At 37.8% G+C, this 25340-nt stretch overlaps 1 protein-coding gene across 11 annotated transcripts in view; it reads left to right on the top strand.

The window, feature by feature from the left end:
* The window catches only part of SLIT2 (slit guidance ligand 2), a 380574-nt gene that overhangs the window by 321776 nt on the left and 33458 nt on the right, over nucleotides 1-25340 (top strand). For 6 of the 11 annotated variants that reach the window (XM_040486997.1, XM_040487032.1, XM_040487040.1 and 3 more), the window contains 5 exons: nucleotides 3109-3233; nucleotides 3373-3470; nucleotides 5260-5399; nucleotides 9526-9552; nucleotides 25177-25270. In XM_040486997.1, coding sequence (XP_040342931.1) covers nucleotides 3109-3233; nucleotides 3373-3470; nucleotides 5260-5399; nucleotides 9526-9552; nucleotides 25177-25270 — 484 coding nt within the window. The remainder of the gene's footprint in view (nucleotides 1-3108; nucleotides 3234-3372; nucleotides 3471-5259; nucleotides 5400-9525; nucleotides 9553-25176; nucleotides 25271-25340) is intronic. The other 5 variants (XM_040487015.1, XM_040487051.1, XM_040487054.1 and 2 more) reach the window with 1 other exon arrangement.

Below are 25340 nucleotides of genomic sequence, written 5' to 3'. Positions count from 1 at the left end.
TCATAAGTAAATAAAAACATTAAAACAAACTTTTTTAAAAAGAGGGGTTTGAAAAAACAGAAGCAGATAGAGTGGTAGCTGTAGTAGTCAACTTTACTGACCAGAAGGAGTTAGAACCCAGTATTTTAGAGCTATAATCCTAATTATGATGCCACCAAAACAGTTTACATGTTTAAAAAATACATCAAGAGCAACCTGTGAACATGAGAAATGTCATTTCGATTCCTTTAGTTTTAGCTAAACTGAATATATACAAGGGGGCAATGATCCCATTCGGTATCCCCATAAGAAATTCCAGGTAATGAAAATAGTTGAGCAGGAGAGGAAACTACATTTGGTCCTGGAAAAAAAAAAGTGGAGAAATTGGTCCTTATTGATTAATAGATTAGGTATAGTTCACTGGCTATTTATTAAATGCATCTTGGCTCTGTGCTAAACCGGAAAGGGATGACTCCAGTTTGGCAGTGTGGTTCTCTGCATACTCTATTACATTCTTCAAAATGTATTTAATTTTTTTTTTTTGAAACAACCTCTGGCTTCTCATCTAAATACTCAAACATGATTTTTGAAAAATGTCACATTCCACAGAATAAACACAGAGACTGCCAACCCTGAACTCCTCTATTCAAACCACAGGCTTACAAGGTTGGAAGCATTAAATAGACCAAGAGACAGTTTTCCTCAAGGTCTTGGGAAGCGGCCAGATGAGCGTTTACAGTCCTCGTATTTGCTGATGCTCTGTTTTGCTGGTGCACATTCTTACTATTTCCCCCTATGCCTTTTTTTCCAAGTTAGATTCTTCTTTCTTCTAACCTAGCTAAGGGACCCACTACTTCCTTTTCTATTGTTGATTCCAAACCTGATACAGTTAGCCAACACAAGGCTGTTTGGGGCTGGGGGGGGGGGGGGGCGGGTTGGTTATTATCTTAATTTAACGTATTGCCTTAACTAACTGCCACCTTTGATTCCTCCATTGTGCTGAAGAGCTAAATTTATTTGATAAACAAGTTGGAACGGGGGTGAGAAATTAAATGTCTCAGAGCATCACTTCGATATTCATCCCAGCAATTTCCCAGCTGTGATTTGCTATAAAGACTGCATTAGTTACTCTTGTTATGAAGAGAAAGCAAAGAGATTTCTGGCAAGGCCTCCCTAGTGTCAGAGGAGTCGCTAGGAGTAAATACCACCCCCCTCCATTAATAAAGTCATCCCCAGAACGGTTGTCCATTCTCTGATGGTCAGAAAAGAAACATGAATCTCTTTGTAGAATTTTTTCAGGGTTTTTGTTAATAGAAACTCTGACCAATACAGAATACTATCCTCTTTAGGATTTTGCTCCTACACCATTTTATGAGTGTGTACTGGTATTTTCCAGGATAAGGCAATACATAGATATGAAGAGGTGTTTTTTTTTAAGTTTACTTATTTATTTTGAGACAGAGAGAGAGAGAGAGAGAGAACATGCACGAGCTGGGGAGGGGCAGAGAGAGAGGGAGAGAGAGAGAATCCCAAGCAGACTCCACACTGTCAACACAGGGCCCAACAGGGGCTGGAACACACGAACCTTGAGATCATGACCTGAGCCAAAATCAAGAGTCAGACGCTTAACTGACTAAGCCATCCAGGCACCCCTGAAGGGTTTTTAAGCCGACTATGATAATTCACGTTTTCTTTCTGTTTCTGTCAGTAGACCGACAACTCACAAACATAAACTGTGATCTGCAGAAAAAGTCTAACAAAAGATAGTTTATGTGAGCAGAAACCATAGAATTTTCAGCTGGAGGTACCTTAGAAGGTTAGATCAGTGATGGTGGGAAGAGGGGCATGCTGTACAGCCCACTCAGATGATTTTGCTGGAAATAACGTGTGATGAAATGTGCAGCTGGAATTATTGCTGCTTGTCCCAGCGAGGATAAAGAAATACAGAGAGATGGTGATGACAGAAACATGATTCATTATTATATTATAAAATATTTGCATTTTACATGTATGAATAGGTCACTCTTCTATTGTCCTCCTCCGTTGCCAAAAGCGTTTTTGAGCGCTCAAAAATATGGCAAAATGTAGCATCAGTGGATCATAATTTTATTGAAGACAGTACAGTTTCCACGTTGTTAGCCATTTATGGAATGAATATGTGCAACCAAAGAAAAATGGTTGCACGTGAATCTGCATTTAATCTAAACCTTTCATGGATCAGGAGATTTTTAAAATGTGTTTCCCAAAAAGTGAGATTGCAAGAGAAGACGATTTCAATGGTGTTTTCTTCTTGGAGAGGAAGATACAGACATCTCACCCACCACATGCCTGTGCTAATGTGATAGCATACTGAACCAAGAGGATATGAGGGAAGAGATAATGGAAATTATATTTTTGGTTTATTTCCATATGCATAAAGGTGGCACTGTTTTCTCTCTCCTGTGTGAAAATAACACTACTGAACTAATGCTATCAGGGCAGGTGCATACTTCTGTATTTTTTAAAGTTTATTTTATTTGTTTATTTTGAGAGCGAGAGTAGAGAAGGGGCAGAGAGAGAGGGAGAGAGAGAGAGAATCATGAAATCATGACCCGAGGCGAAATCAAGAGTCTGATGCTTAACCAGCTGAGCCACCCAGGCCCCCTATTGTGTTTTTAATTGCACTGATGTATTTATATGTATTCATTAAACCTTCACACATATCCCCCAACATACAGACACACACACAGTCCTCTTTGGGATTGATGGTATCCATTTCCATGACAGCTGACTGAAGTTAAGTGCAGGCAATGGTCATGGAATGCATCCACATAGACTAGTTAACCTCTGAGGGGATCAGCCCCGTGACACTTGCATCACTAACATCAGATCCTTACCACCTAAGATCACAACCCATAGTCCCACTCTGAAGTTGGACGGTCTCACCACAGCTCTCAATGAGATGGTCTCCTGTTGCATTCTTGAACATTATATGATGATGCAGATTTCTATTTTATTCACGGAAGAGAAATACATATAGATATGTGACCAATATTTTTTGTACAAAATCTACTGTTATATTAAGGCATGTAAATAAGTGAACTAAAAATACAAGGTATCAGTTTCTTATGTTTTTAAATTAATTTTCAGGTCCCGTGGATGTCAATATTCTAGCTAAATGTAATCCCTGCTTATCAAATCCGTGTAAAAATGATGGCACCTGTAACAATGACCCAGTTGACTTTTATCGCTGCACATGTCCGTATGGTTTCAAGGTAAGTAGAAACTTTTAAGGGAGACATCATCTGAAAACATAGCTTTCTTCGGTGGGTCCTCGTCATTCTATTGTGTTTTCTCTATGTACTGAGATCTGCTTTGTTTACACTTGACTTTACTTGGCCATTCCTTCTCCAGGGGCAGGACTGTGATGTTCCTATTCATGCATGCATCAGTAACCCATGTAAACATGGAGGAACTTGCCACTTAAAGGAAGGAGAAAAAGATGGATTCTGGTAGGTCACTGGACTCTAATATTCTGTCTGAAGCATTGGAACAAGAATAACTAAGCAAACACTCATTTTCCTTTTCAAATCAAAGGGTGTTATTCCTAAAAGAATGCCAGAAATGTGTTCATCAGAACAATATGCATTCGTCCTTCTTGGAGATATTGTAATATGAAAAACAAACATTACAGTATTCCCAGCTCAGGATGCTATAAAATCAAGAATTTTTAAACATATGCACGTGCATGCGTTATGATTCATATAGTCAGATTAGGTCAAGACAGAGTAGTAGCTCTATTATGCTAATTAATAGCCAATAGTCTCCTACTTCAAGATGCATATTCATCTGTTTTGTGTATTGCTTTCACAGACAGTGTGTAATGATAAGACGTAGGTCCCACTGGAACAGAAAATTAATGATTCATTTCCAGGCCACAAAATGAGTAGACAAACATGCTGTGAACATTTTTAATCTGGAGTTATTTAATCATACAGTACAATTACTTCAGATGTACTTCATGAATTATGAAATAGAGTTCTTATAATGACAGTAATAATTTCACATAAGAATGTTAATCTACTACATAGCTTGTTAGAAATATCACTTTTTACAGTAAGTATTCTTCATTTCTGCATTCTCTTATGAAATGGTCTCTTTTTTCAGTAAGACTTTACTCAAAGATTATCCTGATACCTATTGAAAATAAATGTACAATATTTTATGTCATTGAAAAATATTGTATTTGTTGAGACTTAAAGAGAACATTTACATTTTATAATGACAAGGAAGATGTAATTTTATTTTCAGATTTTTTTTTTTTTTTTTTTTTTTTGCTTTGAGATATGGAAGACATTACTGCTAGGATAGAAAGTGTTGTAATTTTTTTTTTTCTTTATTTTATTTAATGTCTATTTACCTTTGAGAGAGAGAAAGAGAGAGAGCGTGAGCGGGGCAGGGGCAGAGAGAGAGGGAGACACAAAATTCAAAGCAGCCTCTAGGCTCTGAGCTGTCAGCACAGAGCCCTACATGGGGCTCTAACTCATGGACCTCAAGCTCATGACCTGAGCTGAGTGGGACACTTAACCAAGTAAGCCACCCAGGCACCTGGAAGTGGTGTAATTTTTAAAGTCAGAACCGGGGCTTCTGGGTGGCTTAGTGTGTTAAGTATCTGACTTCGGCTCAGGTCATGATCTCATGGTTCATAGGTTTGAGCCCTGCATTGCGCTCGTTGCTGACAGCTCCGAGTCTGGAGCCTGCTTCACGTTCTGTGCTCGCTGTCTCTCTGCCCCTCCCCTGCTCATGCTCTCTCCCCCCCCCTCTCTCTCAAAACTAAATAAACATTTAGTTTATTAAAAAAATTTAATGTCAGACCCAGTTGCTCCTTATTAATGAGCAGAGAAGCATGAATCATTTTATTAGAGCACAACTTGAGATCAATGTATCTAGGGCTGTAAACCTTGCTTGTGTTTTAGACCTGCAAATACATTGGATATATTGACTTATAGGACTATGGGGCTATTTGCCATCTTGCAGCCGTCAAAGCTTCTCTTTTTTCAAATTGTTTCTGATTTGGGGGATACTACTTTAAACTCATGCCTACTACATGTCTTTTAAAAGTACTTTAAAGTTTAATTTCCTAACAGTTAAAATGTCTGTAATGGATGAGCATGTTTAGCTTTTTTCAGTATTTAGACTATATAGTTCTAAATGTACCAAGGACGTGCTTTTTTGTTCTGTTTTATTTTCGTGGTTTTTTTTTTTTTTTTTTTTTTTGGTTTTTTCTCCCCTGGCATTCAGGTGTATTTGTGCTGATGGATTTGAAGGAGAAAATTGTGAAGTCAATGTTGATGACTGTGAAGATAACGATTGTGAAAATAACTCTACGTGCGTTGATGGAATTAACAACTACACGTGCCTTTGCCCACCTGAGTACACAGGTAAGGAGAAGCGAAAATGCTGTGCCATCAGTAGTGTACCTGTTTGAAAGCATCAGTGGCCCTGTGTCGTATGCATATAGTAAGCATTGTATTATTCCATAACCGGTAGGTGTTTTGAAAATTAGATGTAATGTGAATAACAGACAAAAATGGTTTGGATCAACCAAATAAAAGATGCAGCAAGTTCAAACCACAGACATCTACATAAAGTCATGCTACACAGCAAAAGTTACCATTCTGAAGCTTTTATTCCCACAACTGTAAGCATTTTCAGGTAAAGCACCTCTCCTGTGCAAACCAACCCACCAATACATATGGAAAAGAGGCCACTTTTTCACAGTCAAAACACAATTAAGCATTTGAGATTACTTGTGTCCCTAGGTGTTTCTTCACTAGTGAGTGTTTTCCTCTAGTAACTCCTGTCCTTCAAAATAAAACAGAATCAGGAAGCTATTGAGCACATTGGATAATCTCATGATTATCACCTTTTTCCTGACGTTTCGTATCTTAAGGTGATAAATTTCATAACTCGGTCTGAACTGATAAACTTCCCTGCACAAACCAATTTGCTATAAAGGCAATGTCAAGTTTCGGCTAACCCTGTTATGTCAATATATCTGTTTTGATGGATTTTGGTGGCTATGAATAAGAAGTGAAATAGTTGCTGTCTCGTTTCCTTAATAAACCACTTAGTTTTAAAGTTGATGGAGAAAAGAGAATGTTACACATTCGATTTACAAGAAAAGATGGGGAAGTAGATTCTGTGACTCTGTTCAAAGTTACCATTTTCATTTTGATGGGTATTTTTCATTAACTATGTATTTCCGTATGATTCAATACATAGTTAAGAATATCAGAGGATAAGATAACTGGGTAGATGACTGAGGTTAACATCTCTAAACATGAAAAGATGAGAGCACATCTGTATGATTCACTTTCCCAGAGACTTGTCAGGGTAGCATTGAAATGTAAGCTTTATGGAATACACAAACTTTGCATTTCAATAAGTACTTTTCCTGATGGGAAAATGCTAGATAAAAAACAAGCATTCTATTTTGATATCCCAGATTTGTTTGAGTGCCTTTGAACCTGCCTTTTCCATATTTGTTTGTTTTGGGGTTTTTTTTTCACACCAGTGAAGCATCTGATGTCATATAGTGTAATATACTAAGTTTCCAGTAGGAATTTGAACATGTTGTATCATAATTGTTCTATTACATATATGCAGCCTTGGACCCCTTAGTGACTAGTTTGAATTCTTTGATATTTCACATTAATAAAGGATAGCAAATATATTCAACAGGTACCCATTCTAAAATGGTTGGGAAGTGTAGGTGCTACATAGCTTTGACATTCACACTAATATTACTTGTGTCACACCTCAGAGAGTTGCCAATGGCCTGCATGCACAGACAGATCCTGGGGCCCTTGGAGCTACCCTGAGAATTTGAGTTTTCTTGGCTGAGCTAACTTAGACTTGAACAAGAAGCCTGATGTTTGCACTAAAATCTGTTACCTAGTACCTTCTTAGGAGAGAGAAGTTCTGTTTTCCTCTCATTGTTCTAATCATTATCTTAAGGGCTTAATTTTGGAAGCCTCTTGAAACTAACCTCCACTTGACCAGGCTAAACTAGACCTAAGCATTTCAAGCACATTTGGATTCGCCAGTGTGCTCCTGAGCACAGAGACCAAGAATTTATCTATATGCCCTGATGAAAACCGAGGCTTGAAAGCACTTTGTATTCAGGTTCTTAGACGCCTTTTTTATGATAATTTACAGAAGGTGGCAAACTCTTCTCAGTTGGTTTGGAGAGGGGTCCACCAGCTTTGGCTTTAGATTTGCTGTATCTTACTTCTTACCCATTTCTTTTGAGTCTTCACCTTACCTTCTCTCCCAAGCTTCCTTCCTGTACCTTCTCCTCTTGATCACGTTTTCTCCATCCTAAGTGATGCAGTTCACTGCAACTTCCTCTAGAAGTGTTATGAAGCCTCATTTTCCCCGTGTCAGATCTCTTTTTATGAAACACATCAAAAAACCCCAAAGTTTAGCAAAACCACTTTTTAGCCAAAATGTGACATCTATAAAGGCCATCATGTGGGAACCTGCCATGACTATCTGTCCAGAATCACGGTTCTCAACAAGAACTGAGACTCTTAGATGTTTTTAGTCATAGCTATTGCAAATACTGGTTTGCCTTAATTTGGGCAAAGAATTAACAAAAATACTGAACTCAGTAGAAAGCTCACAGTGTGCAAAACATGGAGATATTACCACTGTCACTGGGCTGGGTCTTGGGGACAACAAGGAGTTTGACAGTTGGCATTAGAGCAGATATCTAAACTGGGCACATACTCACCCATTAGCTGTAGTATTTTGGTCCACATGTGAAATGAGCTCATTTACAAAATATCAAGCAACCATCTGCAGATTTTGAAACGAGTGGCACATAAGTGGCCTTTAATTATAGGAAGTATAAATTGGACTCTAGAGTTTCATATCACACTTCATCCAAGCCTGCAGTTAGGGAGGATTTTATTTTAATAATGTGGCTATATTGTTTCAGATTTAAGTTTGGAATCTGATTAATGAGTATGAGACCTGGGAAGAGAAACGGTGCTGTGCTCAGGGAATATAATCATGTTGTCATTGTTTAAAAATCACTCAAGTCAGAAGTTGCTTTTCTGTTTGGAGATGTTTTACTCTGTACCCCCAGAGGCAAACAATGAGAAAGTGAACTGGTTAGTAGGAACAAATAAAACTTCATGGGAAAAGGTTGTAAATTATTATGGTGAAAGGTTTTACCTTTGGCACCTGTGTCAAGACTCAGAAATGGACATCATGTTGCTAATGGAGGAAATTCAAAGACCCGAAAGCAGTCTGACAGAGAACTTACTATGTGATAGGTAGGCTGTACTATAGAATGAACTGCCATTGGGAAATTAAATTTATTTAAGCCCTTGTGACCAAAACACCACAGTAAATAGTGATTGATTTATTAGAGGAGAAAACTCTCCGTTCTTTCCTGCTGCAGGGATTGACAACATAATTTTTAAGGGTCAATATTGTTTTTTATTATCTAATCTTTGCAATACTTTCCCCACCTGGGTTACCAAAACTATTCTTTTCTACCTAACTCAAGCCATCCTCTGTCCTTCTAGTTGCATAATATGACTGTTGCTTGCTAGTATTTTTCAGAGGATTAATTTTTGGAAATTTTAATTCACTGTGATTTTAAATTAAATTTTAAGGATTTTAAATTTAAATGCTAAGGATTCAGGAAGTAGGACTCTGGAATAATTAAATAATTTAAAAATTCAGTCTGGGGTGTTAATTTCAGCTTGCAAAATTGTTTTTGTTTTTAATCATTATTATATCCTTCCTAAAAAGAGTGCATATCTTGGAGGTATATTTTTATGGAATTCCTCAAGTTATAAATTAGAAAGTATATTAGCTCAAAACCTAGAAAAGTGAAAATTGTGTATATAGCATCCCTGCAAAGCTGAAAAACTTGACACTTATTCTCAAGCTCTGGTATGAACTTAGTTGTTTGAATCGAAAAATATGTTTTCGCATGTTTCCTAAGAGTCAGAACCCTGGATCAGCTACGTCAAGAATATGCTTCCTAACACTATTCTCATGGGACCATATACAAAGATGACACAAAGTTGGTCTCAGTCTAAACCATGGTATTACTTAATGGGATGACATCAGTTCAGGAAATGAAAGCTTCCATACAAATTGGGCATGTAAGGACTTAGAAAGTATTTTGTGGAAAATATTCAGACCATTTTAGCTTTTCCATTTTGTGCCATTATTTCTTCATTTTCCGAACCTCCGATGCCCACACACAAACCATGAAGTGCACGTCTTAAAAAGTAAACCTGCTGGTTGTTAAATGAACTCGTTGAGATGCAGACCTCTCGCTGCCTGGGATGGCATTTACCTTCTGCCTCCTTTACTCCATGTTTGTGCGTGTGGCCCTGCCGTAGGTAAGAAATCTGAGCCTTGCTTTAGTTTGCTCTCACCCTTGGCTTCTCTGTTAATGCCGCACATTGGCTTCGTGTGCTCTGCTGTTGTACTGCAATGTAAAAAGTCTTTTGTCTCTTCTGTCTTTGTCGCTGCCAGCTGCTAATCTGAATGAGGTGGAAAAAGGTTAGTTGCCTTTTAAGTCTACTATGATTTTCATTTTAGTTTCCCTTTTTTCTTTTAAAGCTACACAGATGTTATTGTGTGTACACGGTAAAAAGACTGTTGACAAAATCTGAAACCAGTATCTCAAATCAGTCATTCAGATCCTTGCCATACACATAGCTATGCCAAACACTGTAAAAAGGGCATCTGAAGTGCACTTTACCAATTTCCAGAAGGCTCTGAAATTCTCTGGGAAGAAGGGGTGGCTAAAAAGAAAGATGAATGTTTTCTACTTCCTACTTGTCTGTATGCTTTTACTCTTTAAAGATACCACAAACATGAATTACTTTTACAATGAAAAACATAGGTCATTCAGTACAGAGATAGGGTGTAGATATAAACATTTTTTAATACTGGGAATTTTCCCATGACATTAAACTAACACCTTTAGTAATTTGAAACATGTAAAATACTGGAAGATATTTGTATTTATTAAAACATTTTATGAAATAAATATTACAAAGCCCAAGAGGTTGATTTTGAGAGTCACATTGTCAAACACAGTATAAAATGTCACAACTACTAGGCAGTATTTTTAAAGCATAAAAAGACCTATATCTAATCATAGACATCAATATGGTCCAAATAGATCCCCCAAAATATCAGGGCCCAGGAAAGGAAGTCCTAGAGTAATTAGGGTGATAGGCATTTCTGGAGAATTATCATGAAATCTTTGTGAAATTTTAGCTTAAAGATTCAGAATTATTACTAATAACATTGGATTTTTACTCATTCAGCTGATTGGACGTTTTCAAGTGTCATGTGTAGGCACAGTGTCCTAAAAGCACAATATGTGCTTGTCTTGACATTTCTGATTATATGTGAAACATTTGCAGTAGGATGATAGGGCTGACATAGAATGCATTAAATAGCAGCTCTCTTTGTCTCTGCTTGCTAAGGACTCCATTGTTTTTTCTGTTGCATTATTCAGGTGATATGCTGTGTTTGGTCACTTAACTCTTACTACGTACAGAGTTAAGTTGAAAAATATGAAAAAAAAATGGCTTCATATTTTAGAATGTTAAAATATAGCCTGTGCAGTTCTCTGAAGATTAACGAATCCAGTAACATCCTTGATCAGATGTCATCTTTTCTTTCTAAAAGTACTAAAGTAATTGGTGGTCTGGGGCAGGGATGTTTAATGTTTGCTTCTATCTCAGAGTAATAATAGCAATTGTTCTGTTATAGGAATATACCATAAATAGTTATATATACTCTCAGGAACAAGGTTGGCAGTGTGATAGTATTTTAAATCACCATGTGGTTTCCTACGATGACTAAATTTCATGCTTATGTTTATAAAAGATGCCTTCTCTTTCCAAGAATCTCCTGCTGAGTGAATTTGCTTTGAAAAGCACTCAAACTTTGCTCTATTTTTTAACCCAAAACCTCACAAGAAATTAAATTTCAACTTCTTTATAGCAGACAGCAACTTTCTTAAATAAAAAGAAGCTCCATAATTAGGTGACATATTGTTAATTGAAAAGAACGCTGTAGATGTGAACAATAAAAATTTAAGCAATAACTTGTATAAAAGATGAGAAAACACTTACCCGAGGATGCACACCTTATAAGTAGGGATCTGAATGCAAACCAATGTCTAACTGACCCCAAGGCATGCACTGGGATTTGGGGTGGGGAGGCTTCCACTGGAATCAATTCCCTCCTATCTGCTGCTATCTTCCAGGCCTGGAACCATTTCCCATCACTCAGTGGCTCTGCCTAATTGTTTGTGATAAACAAGCTTTTCTTATGCTGTCTCTTCAGTTCTCTGTACATAAGTGTCTTTCATGTGCATTTGAAAAGAATAAAGCTGTAGCCACAAAATTCAAATGAAGGCAAACAATCTATTTTATCTACAAGTTAAAAAAAAAAAAAAAAGACAGTGCCTAATCAATGCCTGCAAAACTATTTCCCCTGATTTTTAGGCTACCTCCTTCCATATAAGGCTGGTGGGATACTGATGAATTTTTGTAGCTAAGGGGAAAAGTTCAGATTTCTTATCCTTATAGTTAATATTATCAACTCTGGGATCTCTGGCAGTCTTTTTTTTTTTTTTTTCTGGGAAACAAGGATAATGACATCTGTCCCACCCGACATCCATGCCTGAGAATAAGAATGTATGGAACAACACCTTACAGTGTTAAACATCTATACTCCAGAAACTTCAGGGGCTGCCATTCCTTAATGGCATTAAGAATCCTTAAGGGAATTTTGATAAAGAAATTCCTACCTAAAGTAGATTATATGCATAATATATTCTTCCCATATTTTTCAGTACTATCTTTCTTTTTTTTTTTTCAACTCTTTCTCTATATACATTACATGATTTGGTTAGTTTCTGCATTACAAAATTTACATGTTCTTTACATACCTCTATATTTTCTGATCTCCACAATTTGTGTATTACTTTATTTTTTATTTTTATCTATTTATTTTTTAATATAATTTATTGTTTGGGGTAGACTCCTGTGATTCATCGCTTACATACAACACCCAGTGCTCATCCCAACAAGTGCCCTCCTCAATGTTTATAGCACCTCTTTCAACAATAGCCAAATTATGGAAAGATCCCAAATGTCCATCAACTGATGAATGGATAAAGTACTATCTTCAAATTATTATTTTGTAATTCTGTTTTCCATGCACATTTCAAATGGAAAGACTTCAGAAATAAGTCTCTGGTTCTCTTTACCCACTTGACTTGAAGTATAAGGAAATAATGAATGCTGAAGAGCTCTTGGATTTGACTGGGTTTTTTTTCTTTTTTTTTTTTTTTTTTTAGGTTTTGTTATATTTTTTAAATTTTTATGATCCTTAATAATAGTGATTGCCTGTTATTAATTCTGCCTCAAGATGTTTAAGGTCTTTGTTTCAAGATCAATATAGTTGCAGTCACACTTGCAGTCTGTTTTTTGTTTGTTGGGTGGTTTTTGGTTGTTTTTTTGTTTTGTTTTGTTTTTGTTTTTTGGTTCTCTTATTTCATCTTATTTTATTTTTAATTTTTTTCTTTCACTATTTTTTTTAATATAATTTATTGTCAGGTTGACTAACATACAGTGTGTACAGTGTGCTCTTGGTTTGGGGGGTCAATTCCCGTTATTCTGCAGTCTGTTTTAATAGAGAGAATGCTCTGGCAGCCTAACAAGATTGTGTGGTTTGCTTTCATCTTCCTACCTTTCAACACCAGGTCCTACTTGCTCTTTAGTTAGTAGGCAAGGCCCACTGAGCCCAAAACAACAGTTTAACTTAACCAAGCCTTATTCAATCTAATTTGGATTTATTTATCTTGAATATAAGTGTTAAATATTTCTAAGGTTTCAGTAGTTGTTGGGATTGGCCACGTTATTTGACACCAGTGTTCTAAAGAGGAAGTACTGAAAAATACCTGCTTTTCTGTTTATTTTCAGGGGAGGTAAATTTTTCATTTTAAAAACTCAAAAGATGTTTAAAAATACCTTATGCTGGACACTGTGCTAAGCACCAAACGTGACTTTTTTAAATGCATAAAACATCTACTAGGCAAACTCTTTGGCTTTGATTCTGTACTTCAAGTTCAAATTGGGTCAGTTATTTCACCAGTACAAAGCCATCATCTCTCATATTCCAAGAAAGTGGACAGCATAATATGGTTCCTTTACTAGTTGATAAGTGAAGATAATCTTTTTCAGAATGAAGACTAATCAAACTTTCTGGCAAACAAAACATTATGGAGCAACCCCTTTCGTATTATTTAGAACAAAAGCGAGAACAGAAGATGATTTTCCTTGTTTGAAATATCTTATCCAAATGTATAGAGTATTTTCCTGAGCCTTCCTACTTTGAAGTATGATTCACTTTATCTCATGATGTTACTTTGTGGCAATGTATCCCTTCTGCCCATGATCCATTTTGCACACCTTTTGCACTCAGAGGACATTTATCAGTGACTATTGGATCTTCAAGAATTCACAACCCCTCAAGATCTTTTCATTATATTTCTGTACAAACCAGTGGATTTAATTAAGTTTAGAGAAGTGGGAATGATCTGAGTACCTTATTCATCATATTTCAGAGGTCAATGGACTTTCTAATTGATAGGACAGATTTCAGTATAGTGAGCACAAATAAGAAAGCATCATATTATTAAAAAGGATCCTCAGGAAGAGTTGGCTCTTTGGAAAAAGTAAGAAGAAATAACAGCACACTCTTAGTGATGAATACAGTCAATTATTACCATCACCATTGATAAGGATACTGAATATTCAGATCAGAGACTGGGCATCTGTTCATGTTAATATGCTCTGGTGCCTGGGATTATAACCTTGAGCAGAAGATGTGACAAAGAAAGCTGGACTGGTTCTGCAAAAGAGGAGAAAATAGAAATGTTTTTCCTGCAGGTGTAGTTCAATTAACAGGTCCTGGGATGACTCCCAGAATCCCATCAACTGTGTCCACCCTCTTCTCAGTTTATCCATCTCCTTGCTACACTGAAAGATCTGTAAGAGGAGAGAGAATGTGTGTGTGTGTTTTTTTTTAATAGGAATAAAGAACAAATGGGAAATATACAAATTTTTATAGGAATTGGATGGAATTTTAAAATTTTGGTAATGAGAAACATTCAGATCCTTTCATCTTCCCTTTCTCAAACATGTCACTTAAGTACTGACACTCACACTCCTACCATTCCTGAGTTCATCCTGTCTGTTTCCAATTGGAACCCTCATTATTTGGCAGATGAGATTATACAGATACCAGAGAGTCCACCAGGCTGTGCATCCAGTCCCGCCTGCAAAAGCAATCCCTCAGGCTGGGATCTCAGAACACAAATCTGCTACTGATTTTCCTTATTCTCTGCTCTGCCTTAGGTTGTTCTTCATATCTCTGGGTCTCCTTCATTAATGTGTTTAAAGGTTTTTGTTGTTGTTGTTTGTTTGTTTGTTTTTTTTTCCCTTGCGGCACTTGGGTGGCTCAGTTGGTTGAGCGTCAGACTTCGGCTCAGGTCATGATCTCACCCTTCGTGGGTTTGAGCCCCGCATCAGGCTCTGTGCTGACAGCTCAGAGCCTGGAGCCTGTTTCAGATTCTGTTTCTGCCTCTCCCTCTCTGCCCCTCCCCCGTTCTCACTCTGTCTCTGTGTGTCTCTCTCTCTTTCAAAAATAAACATTAAAAAAAAATTAAAGTTTTTTTTTTTCCCTTGAAAAGCAATCAAATAAGTGCCATCTTTCACATTTTTCAACAGCCATCGAGCATCTAGTTTGTGCCAGGTTACTGTTTTGGATACCTTCCCTTGCTGCACTAGTTCAAATAAGATAAAATGATCACCAATCATTCAGGATTTTCCTGAGCCAAGCAAGAACTCAAAATGCAAATATTTGAACAATGATGCGCTTGACCCCCCAAAACTCTGTGTCCTGGGGATTCTATAAGGAATTCAACTAGATTTCCTCCCCTGTCACAAGTATATGTGACAGTGTCATAACAGATTAAGTTTAACACCAGAATTCTGGTTCAGTTATTCAGATTGCTGTCATAAGTTCCTTTGCTATTATTGTCAGTATTAATGATCCTTTTGCATTTAAAAAAGAAACTCGTTTGGTAAGAATTTATAAATAGGAACAAGAACAGCCTGTAGTTGCAGCCCCAGAACCCTCCTCTCCCCCTTCATACACCCAGGATTCCCAGAACGGACTCTGAGGTTGTTTTTTCTGTCTCAGAGAAAAAAAGAAACTAAATCTGATTATGTTAGCAAAAAACTAGCAACGGTTAAGTGTTCCAGCAATGCTGTGTACCCGTATCTAAAACTGTTTTTCTTGTAGACATCCTCAACCTGCATTTATAACCTATAATTTAACTTTTGAAAATAGAAATGAGATACTTAATAATTCAAATGTACTTTTTCCTATTGCTTTATTGGTATAAAACGGAAATGTTTTTTGAAGTTTATTTATTTATTTTGAGAATGAGAGAGTGCAAGCAGGGGAAGGGTACAGAGAGAGAGAGGGAGAATTTCAAGCAGGCTCCATGCTGCCAGCGCAGAGCCTGACCCTGGGCCCAAACCCACAAAACTGAGATCATGACCTGAGCTGAAATCAAGAGTCAGATGCTCAACCAACTGAGCCATCCAGGTGCCCCTAAAACAGATGAATAGTTTGGGGGCACCTGGGTGGCTCAGTTGGTTGCGTGTCCGACTTCCGCTCAGGTCATGATCTCATAGTTCGTGAGTTCGAGCCCCACGTCAGGCTCTGTGGTGGCAGCTAGGAACCTGAAGCCTGCTTCAGATTCTGTGTCCCCATTTCTCTGCCCCTTCCCTGCTCATGCTCTGTCTCTCTCTGTCTCTAAAAGATGAATAAACGTTAAAAAAACAATTTTTTTAAAACAGATGAATATTTTAAGCAGAGTGGGTTGAAGTTGAAAAATTTCAGAAATCCTAATCCAGGGACCAAATAACCAACCTTGTTTCTGCTCAGCGGTCCTTGAGGTCTGAACAAGCCTAGGTGACACCTGCTGCTGCGCAGATTTCTTGGCAGGCAGACGTCAACTAATTGTACCCCCTACCCCTCCCACCCCGATAACTCTTCAAAAATTCTTAGTTTACTTTACCAAGACGAAAAATCCCATCAGGGGTACTAATGAATTGTGGACTGTGTAATAAAGTTTTTAAACGAGTTTCTAAGCCAGGATGCTGTCCATATTTTTTAAGTCATTTTTTTGAAAAATTATCTATTTTTGAGAGAGAATGCACAAGCAGGGAAGGGGCAGAGAGGGAGGGAGAGAAACAATCGGGCTCTCCGCAGAGCCTGACATAGGGTTTGATCCCACCAACCAGAACCATGAGATCATGACCTGAGCCAAAATCAAGAGTCAGATGCGTAACCAAATGAGCCACCCAGGTGCCCCCAGTATGCTGTCCATATTTTAGTCACTAAATGAAACCCAAGGAATACTGGAAAATTAGGAGTCTTTTTTTCTTCTGTAATTTTTCCAGATTGTAACTTCTCCAGAGTAAGGACTTTATCATGCATTATCATGCATGTCCTTGAATCATTTGATGGGTCTATCTCAAAATATTTCTTCTCAACATTTTATTATGAAAATTCTTAAACTAAAGCAGCTTTGTATTTTGGTCAAATCAGAAATTCTCACACCAGGGTACATGTAAACTAATCCAATTATTAGTGGTTGATTTCCTTTTACACTATTCTTATCAGTTTCAGGAAACATTAATGTTAACTCCTACAAACTATATAGTATCTTCACTATTCATTGATTTGCCAAAGAATCACTATGGATAAAGTGTTTCAACAATGTCATGAGTTAAACCAGTATTTTTTAAGAAAAGGCATGTTTAAGAAATTTGAACGTGTGGGGGAAATGTAAATTATGATTAGTGACAAGATTCAACACAGGCATCCTCCACTTATCATGAGCTTTGATGTCTTTGACATGATTTAATAAAAAACATTATTATTTTTAAGTAATAATAATATAGGTACTTGGTAGTTATTATTAGTTGTTGCTTTCATTCAAAGTTCAAGCCCATCTCCCAATTCGTTGTAAAGTTGATGAAATAAGACATTGGACTCACTTTTCTCCCTCTCTACAAACACAGTAGTTTGGGATTCCCTTGGCCCTTGTCACCTTTAATACCCTAAAAGGAGGAGAATCTTCATTACCATCTGGGCAGCCTTCCCTGTTAGCGAGACCCTAACTGATAACACCAGTTCCGCTTGGAGAGAGGCCCAAGGAACTGGTCCAAATTCACCCAGACACAGTGCTTTGCAGGGAGACTTCCAGCCCCGCAGCAAATGTGGAGCCCACCTACTCTGCTGTGCTCTGCTGGACCTTGACTCTTTTGCAGTGCAGAGGTCATGGTCATGGGTTACTCCCTCTCCTTATGCATCACTTATTCCAGAATCTGTTAGAGTATCTCGGAGACCTAAAAGAAAATTTGAGGACAAGGAGAGGACAGCCACATGAAATGAAATAGGAATGCAAAAAGATATGAGTCAAAAATAAAAGATGAAATATGGCATAAATTGAAAGTTTTATCCCCACTATAATTCTCTAATAATTTAGCATTTACCACCTATATTGGTTTGCTGTTACTGCTGTAACAAAGTACCACATAGTGGGTGGCTTAAACAACAGAAATTTAGTGACTCATGGTTCTGGGGGCTAGAAATCTGAAATTAAGGTGTCTGCAGGGTTGGTTCCTTTTGACCGTTCTGAGGGAACAATCCATGTGGGCCTTTCTCCTTGGCCTGTGGGGTCATCTTTTCCCTGTGTCTCTTCAATCTTTCCTCTATGCCATATGTTTCTTTCTTATAAGAACATCAGCCATAATGGATTAGGGCCCACCCTAATGATTTCTTTTTAATTTCATTATCTCTGCAAAGATCCTATCTCTAAATAAGATCACATTCTGAGCTACCAGAGTATTCCAACATATCTTTTTTAGGAGACAGAGAGAGGGGACACAAATTAACCCATAACACCACATCACTATATTTTAAACTACTGATTTTGCCCCAGAAAACCTGGTCATTTCAAGTGTTCTCTATGTCACTGAAAAGTAAACCTAGAAGTCTGAGATGACTCCCTCTCTCTCCCCTACTCACATCCAATCCATCACAAATTCTCATAAATTCTGCTTCCCAAACATCTCTCCAGGCCGTCCATCTCATCCACTGCCACCTAAGTGCAAGTTGAATCATCCGTCACGTCCATTTTTATCTGCCCTTTTGTGGTCCATCCTTCACTGGAACCAGAATGTTCTTTTTAAAGTGCAGGTATCATCTGGCCATCCTCCAACTTAAAAACCCTTCAGTGGTACCCACTGCACATTCTACCACGTGGCCCCTGCCGGCCTCTGTGACCTCCTCTGGTGCCTTGTTTTCCCAGACTCACTCCCACTCTTTCAGAGCTGAGATTTTCCATGAATACAGCCTCCTACACAGAACCTCTCCCCTGCTCTTCACTCTCCCCTCCCAGTGTGAATTCTTTAAAAACACTTCCCACATGGTCAGTCCCCCTCCTAAAGCACCATGACATCTTCCACTTGGCCTTTATCACACCAGCAATCTTATAACTACTCTGAAATTATTGACTAACATCTCTCTCCTCTTCCTCTCGCGTATAATCTCCATGAGAATAGGAATATAATTTTGTTGCTACTGTAATAGTTCACCCTTTTACTCCTAGCATTGGCACAGGCATTTCTTTTTTATTTTTTTTTAATGTTGAATTTTGAGAGAGAGAGAGACAGAGACAGAGAGAGTGCAACCAGGAGAGGGCAGAGAGAGGGAGACACAGAATCCAAAGTAGGCTCCAGGCTCTGAGCTGTCTTCACAGAGCCGATGCGGGGCTCAAACTCACGAACCATGACATCACCTGAGCTGAAGCCGGATGCTCAACCATCTGAGCCACCCAGGCGCCCCTTAACACCGGTCTCTATACAAAGATACCAGAAGTATAAATGAAGATAAAAGGAAGGGCCCCTGGTGTTCAAGAAGGAAGGAACATTAAAATCAGCTACATTCATAGATCTAAAATGAAGCAGGGGGCAAGGCTGACTGCAGGTACCCTTTCCCATAACAACCATCAAAGTGCATTGAGATTTCTGCCTCATTTCAATAAGATCACGGAATCACAACCTCAGAGGGCTCAGAGCACATACTGACTGACACTTTGTTTTCACCACTGAATGCAATATGTTTTGAACAGCTAACTTGCTACCTGCATTATCCATCTCTGTAGAAGCATTTTCCTTTTTGTGTGTGTGTGAGATTGTTTTAGAGCCACAGTTGACCCTGCACAATTTCAATTCCAGAAGATCATTTTACCAATGAAGAATTGGGGCCCAGAACAATAAAATAGTTCACTTTCCTGCAGCCAGACCACTGTCTTATACTGAGTAAGTTGTGGAAGGCCATTCCAAGCAATAACTCAGCGACCCAAATTTCATCTCGCCCATTAAGAGTACTTACTCCCCGGTATCTCTTTATGCTGGCTCACGGCTCACTCCAAACAGAGCATCAATTCTGATGATCTTGCTTCTAGTGTTCCACTACAAGGTGACCATAACTTTTATCATTCAAATGAAGTCATCTGTGTGAGTGCATGGGGACACTATTGGTAGTTACCTTGAGACAACGGGTATCAACCAGGACCGTCCTAAGTAAGCCAGGATATGTGGTCACATTACCACTACATCAGATTCTTCAGAAAAACCACATGTACAGGTGTTCAGTAAGTAGTGATTATATTTCCTCCTCGAGAGTGGGCTTTGAGGGGAGTGGGCATCACTCCTGCCTTGATCCCTTGCAGCTCATACTAGTAGAGCTGTAGAACCTGGCCATTTGCAACCCCACTCTCCCCCACACGGACCTGATAGACACAATCAGGAAGAAGCAATCCAAGAACTAGATGTCATCTTCTTACGAAAAAGACACCTGTTTACGAGATACGGTATTTTTTTTAAATTTTTTTTTAATGTTTATTTATTTTTGACAGAGAGAGAGACAGAGCATGAGCAGGGGAGGGGCAGAGAGAGAGGGAGACACAGAATCCAAAGCAGGCTCCAGGCACTGAGCTGTCAGCACAGAGTCCGACGCGGGGCTTGAACCCACAGACTGCAAGATCATGACCTGAGCTGAAGTCGGACACTCAACCTACTGAGCCACCCAGGCGCCCCTTAGATACAGTGTTTTTTATTCACAAGTTATAGCACTTCATTCACTAACCTCTGTTTCTCTGAAGAAATAATGATAGGTTTCCTGGATGACCATTCTCCACTTCTTCTCCAAAACGTAGATATCACATGGACACACACACACACACACACACACACACACACACACATCCACACACATCCCTTTTTAAATTCTCTCTCTCTCAGGGCACCTGGGTGGCTCAATAGATAAAGCGTCTGACTTTGGTTCAGGTCATTATCTTGTGGTTTGTGAGTTCAAGCCCCGCATCAGGCTCTGTACTGACAGCTCAAAGCCTAAGCCTGTTTCGGATTCCGTGTCTCCCTCTTTCTCTGCTCCTTCCCTGCTCACATCTCTCTCTCTCTCTCTCTCTCTCTCTCTCTCTCTCTCAATCTCTCTCTCAAGAATAAACATTAAAAACATTTTTTTAATTCTCTTTCTCTCTCACACACACACAAAGCCTAAAATTGCAAGCATAAGGCAATTTAATTTACTCATCTGATTAGAAGTGAAATCATAAATGCCAGGCAACCATTTTGTTCCACACTATTGCTTTGTCACTTGGGACTTTTAAGGGTACATACCTGAAAGCAAATAAAAAATAGGATTTCCTAGGATTTAGCAGAGTGGATTGGAGCCAAATTATGGAGTCAATGTTTGTCTAGACCCCTGTATCTTGAGGGGTTCATGGGTACTGAAATTTAACCAGTATGCAACTACATTGCCCTTAACCACCCCAGTGAGCTGACATATCTTTCCTACTTCCATGTTAAAAACATAAAGACCCGCTTACAGGATAACAGATTATAACATTAACTATGTGTAGTACAATAAAGAATGTTTTCCACCTTTCCTTATCACCTCATATTTTACCATCTCAGGAAGAAAGGTAGCCATTGATGATATTATATCAGGCAGGCCCTGGAGCATCAAAAAAGCAAATACAGTTACCTTATCTTCCATTATTTTTCCCTGATTATTTCACTAATTTGATACTAGCTCTGGCTACACATAGAAAGAAAGAAGGAAAGGAAAGGAAAGGAAAGGAAAGGAAAGGAAAGGAAAGGAAAGGAAGAAAGAAGAAAAAGAAAGAAAAGAAAGAAAGAAAGAAAAAGAAAGAAAGAAAGAAAGAAAGAAAGAAAGAGAAAAGAAATACAGGGAAAGAAAGAGAAAGAAAGAGAAGGAAATACAGGGAAAGAAAGAAAGAAAGAAAGAAAGAAAGAAAGAAAGAAAGAAAGAAAGAAAGAAAGAAAGAAAAGAAAGAGTGAAGGAAGTACAGGGAAAGAAAGAGAAAGAAAGAAAGAAAGAAAGAAAGAAAGAAAGAAGGAAATACAGGGAAAGAAAGAAAAGAAAGAAAGAGAAGGAAGGAAAGAAGGAAGGAAGGAAGGGGCAGGCATAATGTTCACTCAATACTATAAGTTTTAGGAGAAATTTTCAATAGTAACTAAAAGCATATGAGTGAACTAATGTTAGTGCATTTTATTTCTGTTCTTCCTGGAAAACGAATGCAGCTTTCAAATGTCCAACTTTACTGGTTAAGAAGTAGATCTAAACTTGTACATTTGTCTGTGGAGCTTGCTACAATTCCCATCTTATGCTCAGTTCTTGAGTTTCACCTCTGTGGGACAGTATTTGAACTTTAAAACTACCTTCACTCCAACACAGCAGAATCCAATATAATTTGAAAAAAATAAATAGTCCAATGAAAACATTTAATATTTGGCCAGAGGAAAGTTAAAGTAATGCTTAAAGGAAAGTCATAAGTACTTATTATTAATTATGGGTGACTAATTATTACCCACTGAACAGAAAATTGTCTAAGTTGAATATAGGTCAACAAGATAGCACTCTTATCTTAAAAAGCATGTCTCTTTTTTCAATAACTATTATTTTAGTGCGTCATAACATCATACTTTATAGATAGGAAGGCAAATATGCCAAGAATACTGCTCTCAGTGCTCTTACAGTCAAAGAAAGGAAATGAGGTAAACACCAGTAATATCCAGCCCATCCAAAACCATACAGCTCTGTGCCCTTTCCTTATTAAATGGTTGTCAGGAACATTAAGCAACTCCATATTTATACAGTGTTTGAAACTATCTGGCACACAGCAGTAAACACTGTATAAATATTTATTAAGTCAATAAGTAAATTCATACAATAGATGTGCCATAAGATAGGCACAGGCAAACATGAAATATAAAAATTGTAGATAGCTAACAAACTCATAAAGAGGGGACATATAATGGATGGAAAAATTGACAACAGAACTTATTAAAGTTACTAAAACAAAAGGAAACACCATTAGCCCAGACCTGGAGTTGAGATAAATTCGTAAAATCATAAATAGACACAGGAGACAAGAGTATAGGCTGCAAAATTTGGCTTTAAAAGTGAGTGATGGAATATAATATTTGTTAGTATTGGTGACACTTAAAGGGAGACAGATCCTTTTTGAAGTAATCAGCCCATCTTCACCAGAATCAAATGTGTAGTTATGTATTGGTCACAAAGAACTATCATACGCAAGTTTAGCAATGATTAATACTGCTGCTGTGCTGTTCTTAGAAGATAGATTCCTTGCAAATTGAGGAACACTTCACATCAGTATAGCTTTTCACATTCAAATTAGCATGTTTTGCCTTAAAGCTGTTAATTAGAGAATGGCCAGTCTGTTTAGCCAACAGTGTCTTACAGCCATCTCCTTTCTTATTCCTTTCCACATCAAGTTTATGGAGAAACACCTGGTGGAGGAGAAAGGGTCAAGTCTAATTTCTTCTCTTAAGAGATAATTTCTCTTTGTAAATCCTTATGAACTGTGGTATAAGTCAGCTTGATTAGATTGGATTGAGTTGGGTTGGAGTGGATATAAGTGACTAAGAAATCAAACATTTCCCCTTTTATAATTTTTAAAGCAATTTCTTATTGAGTATTGAGTGGAAAACAATATATATATATATATATATATATATATATATATATAATATATATATTTTATGGTCAATATACAATATACACTTATTATGTATATCTTATATGGTCCCTCTCTATCATCAGTTACTACAACCTACCTTATCTATAGATTACTATAAACAACCTGTATCCAACCAAATAGGTTTGATTGGAAAATTCAAAATTATTTCCTCATGGTAGGCTGATAAATTATAATGAATAAATTCCATCAAGATGTATTACTTAAAATAATACTGAAAGTGAAAAGCTTTATATAAACCCTGTTTAAAAGTAGCTCATCATTTATATGTTGTTAAAAACTTTTTGTATCACAAATCTAGAGACACAGACAACTTTCTTACAAAGAAGAAATCTATGAGACTTTCAATGTAGTTAGTTCATTTTAAGAGACACAAAAAAAAAACTAACTTATCATACACCAAATTGACATAATAACTGACTACATTTATGTATTTGCATCATGGATACAGATTCTTGAATATGCCACATTGAGTTGCTAAGCAACTCTTTCTACCAGTTAGCAAAGTTTTTCCTTAAAAGGATAGTCTTATAACAAAGGAATGTGTGTAAACTCCTGGTTTTTAAACAATGCTGTTTAAATCCACACACTTTGAATGAATGAAAGTTCTAATAGTTTCTTGGAAATGAACAGCTGTCTGGATGTGTCACTGTATTCATTCACTTATCTCATATAACACAATTGAAAAGTGATTTAGAGGTAAGGTAGGAAAGGAGATGACTTTTAAATTTTGTATCTTTCCAGTTATTTATTATCTCCCACAGTGATTGGGAAAGTCTCACCAAAAATCATTATTTAGCCAAATATATCTGAAAATAAGATACCACCATATTATTTATATCTGAAGAAATTTCTTAAGAGATTCGCAGGCATACAATTCACCATAAAATGTCTAGAATCTGCATGGTTATGCTTTTAGCTCTCATTTATTGATAAAATTTGTTCTTTATGAGTTAACTGATACTCTGTCCAGATTCGTTCTCCTTTTGCTTTTTTCTTAGTGGATATAACTAAGGAGTAGTCTATTAGCCGTTGCAATTAAGTCATAAGAGAGAAACAACATCTTTTTCTTCCAGACTTTATGAGACCTTGGAGACTATGAAGATATGAGGATTAGTTTTCCAAACATAAAACCACAGAACGGGCCAGACATAAAGGGGTACATACCAAATGAGTCTATTTATGTCGCATTCAGAAACAGGCACAACTCATGTTTGGTCCTGTTAGGACAGTGGTTACTCATCTTGGGGTCAGGTCTCTGGGATGCTGGTAAATGGTATGTTTCTGGATGTGGATGCTGGTTACGTTAGTGGGTTCAGTATGTGAATATTTGTTAGCTAGTCATTTATCCTTTGGGTATATGCTATACCTCAGTAAAAAGTCCGAATTAATTTTTTTAACGTTTATTCACTTTTGAGAGACAGACAGATAGAGCATGAGTGAGGGAGGAGCAGAGAGAAAGGGAGACACAGAATCCGAAGCAGGTTCCAGACTCTGAGCTGTCAGCACAAAGCCCGACGCGGGGCTGGAACTCAGGAACCCTGAGATCATGACCTGAGCCGAAGTTGGATGCTTAACCGACTGAGCCACCCAGGCGCCCCTAAAAAGTCCAAATTAAAACAAATGAAACAACAGAAAATGAAAAGCATTCAGATTTCCTTTTTCTCATTCCAACAGTGTGTTCTAAAGGGGCTCATATTAGTTACAAATCACAATAGTTGTGTTATCCCAAATCCTGACTGTGTAGCAGCATAACCAGCCCTTTGGATCTTCTGCTTCCGTATCTTGTGATTTATTTTTTCCCCAGTCACAAGCTGTGCTAACCTCTGAGGCCCCTGACAGCCTGCTGGCGGGAAGCCTGTTAACCTTTGTCTGTGAACTAACACCGTTTGCCATGTTAACAGGCGAGTTGTGTGAGGAGAAGCTGGACTTCTGTGCCCAGGACCTGAACCCCTGCCAGCATGACTCCAAGTGCATCCTGATGCCAAAGGGATTCAAGTAAGTCAGAGGCTGCCTCGGGGCTCCCAGTGGGGTGGGGGTGGGGGGTTCTTCAGGAACCTGTTTCTTC

The sequence above is a fragment of the Herpailurus yagouaroundi genome, unplaced genomic scaffold, assembly GCF_014898765.1.
Source record: "Herpailurus yagouaroundi ecotype Mexico unplaced genomic scaffold, PumYag 28, whole genome shotgun sequence".
NCBI classification, from domain to species: Eukaryota; Metazoa; Chordata; class Mammalia; order Carnivora; family Felidae; genus Herpailurus; species Herpailurus yagouaroundi.
Note: the sequence above shows the minus strand (reverse complement) of the source record. Positions and strands in the feature narration are given on the sequence as shown.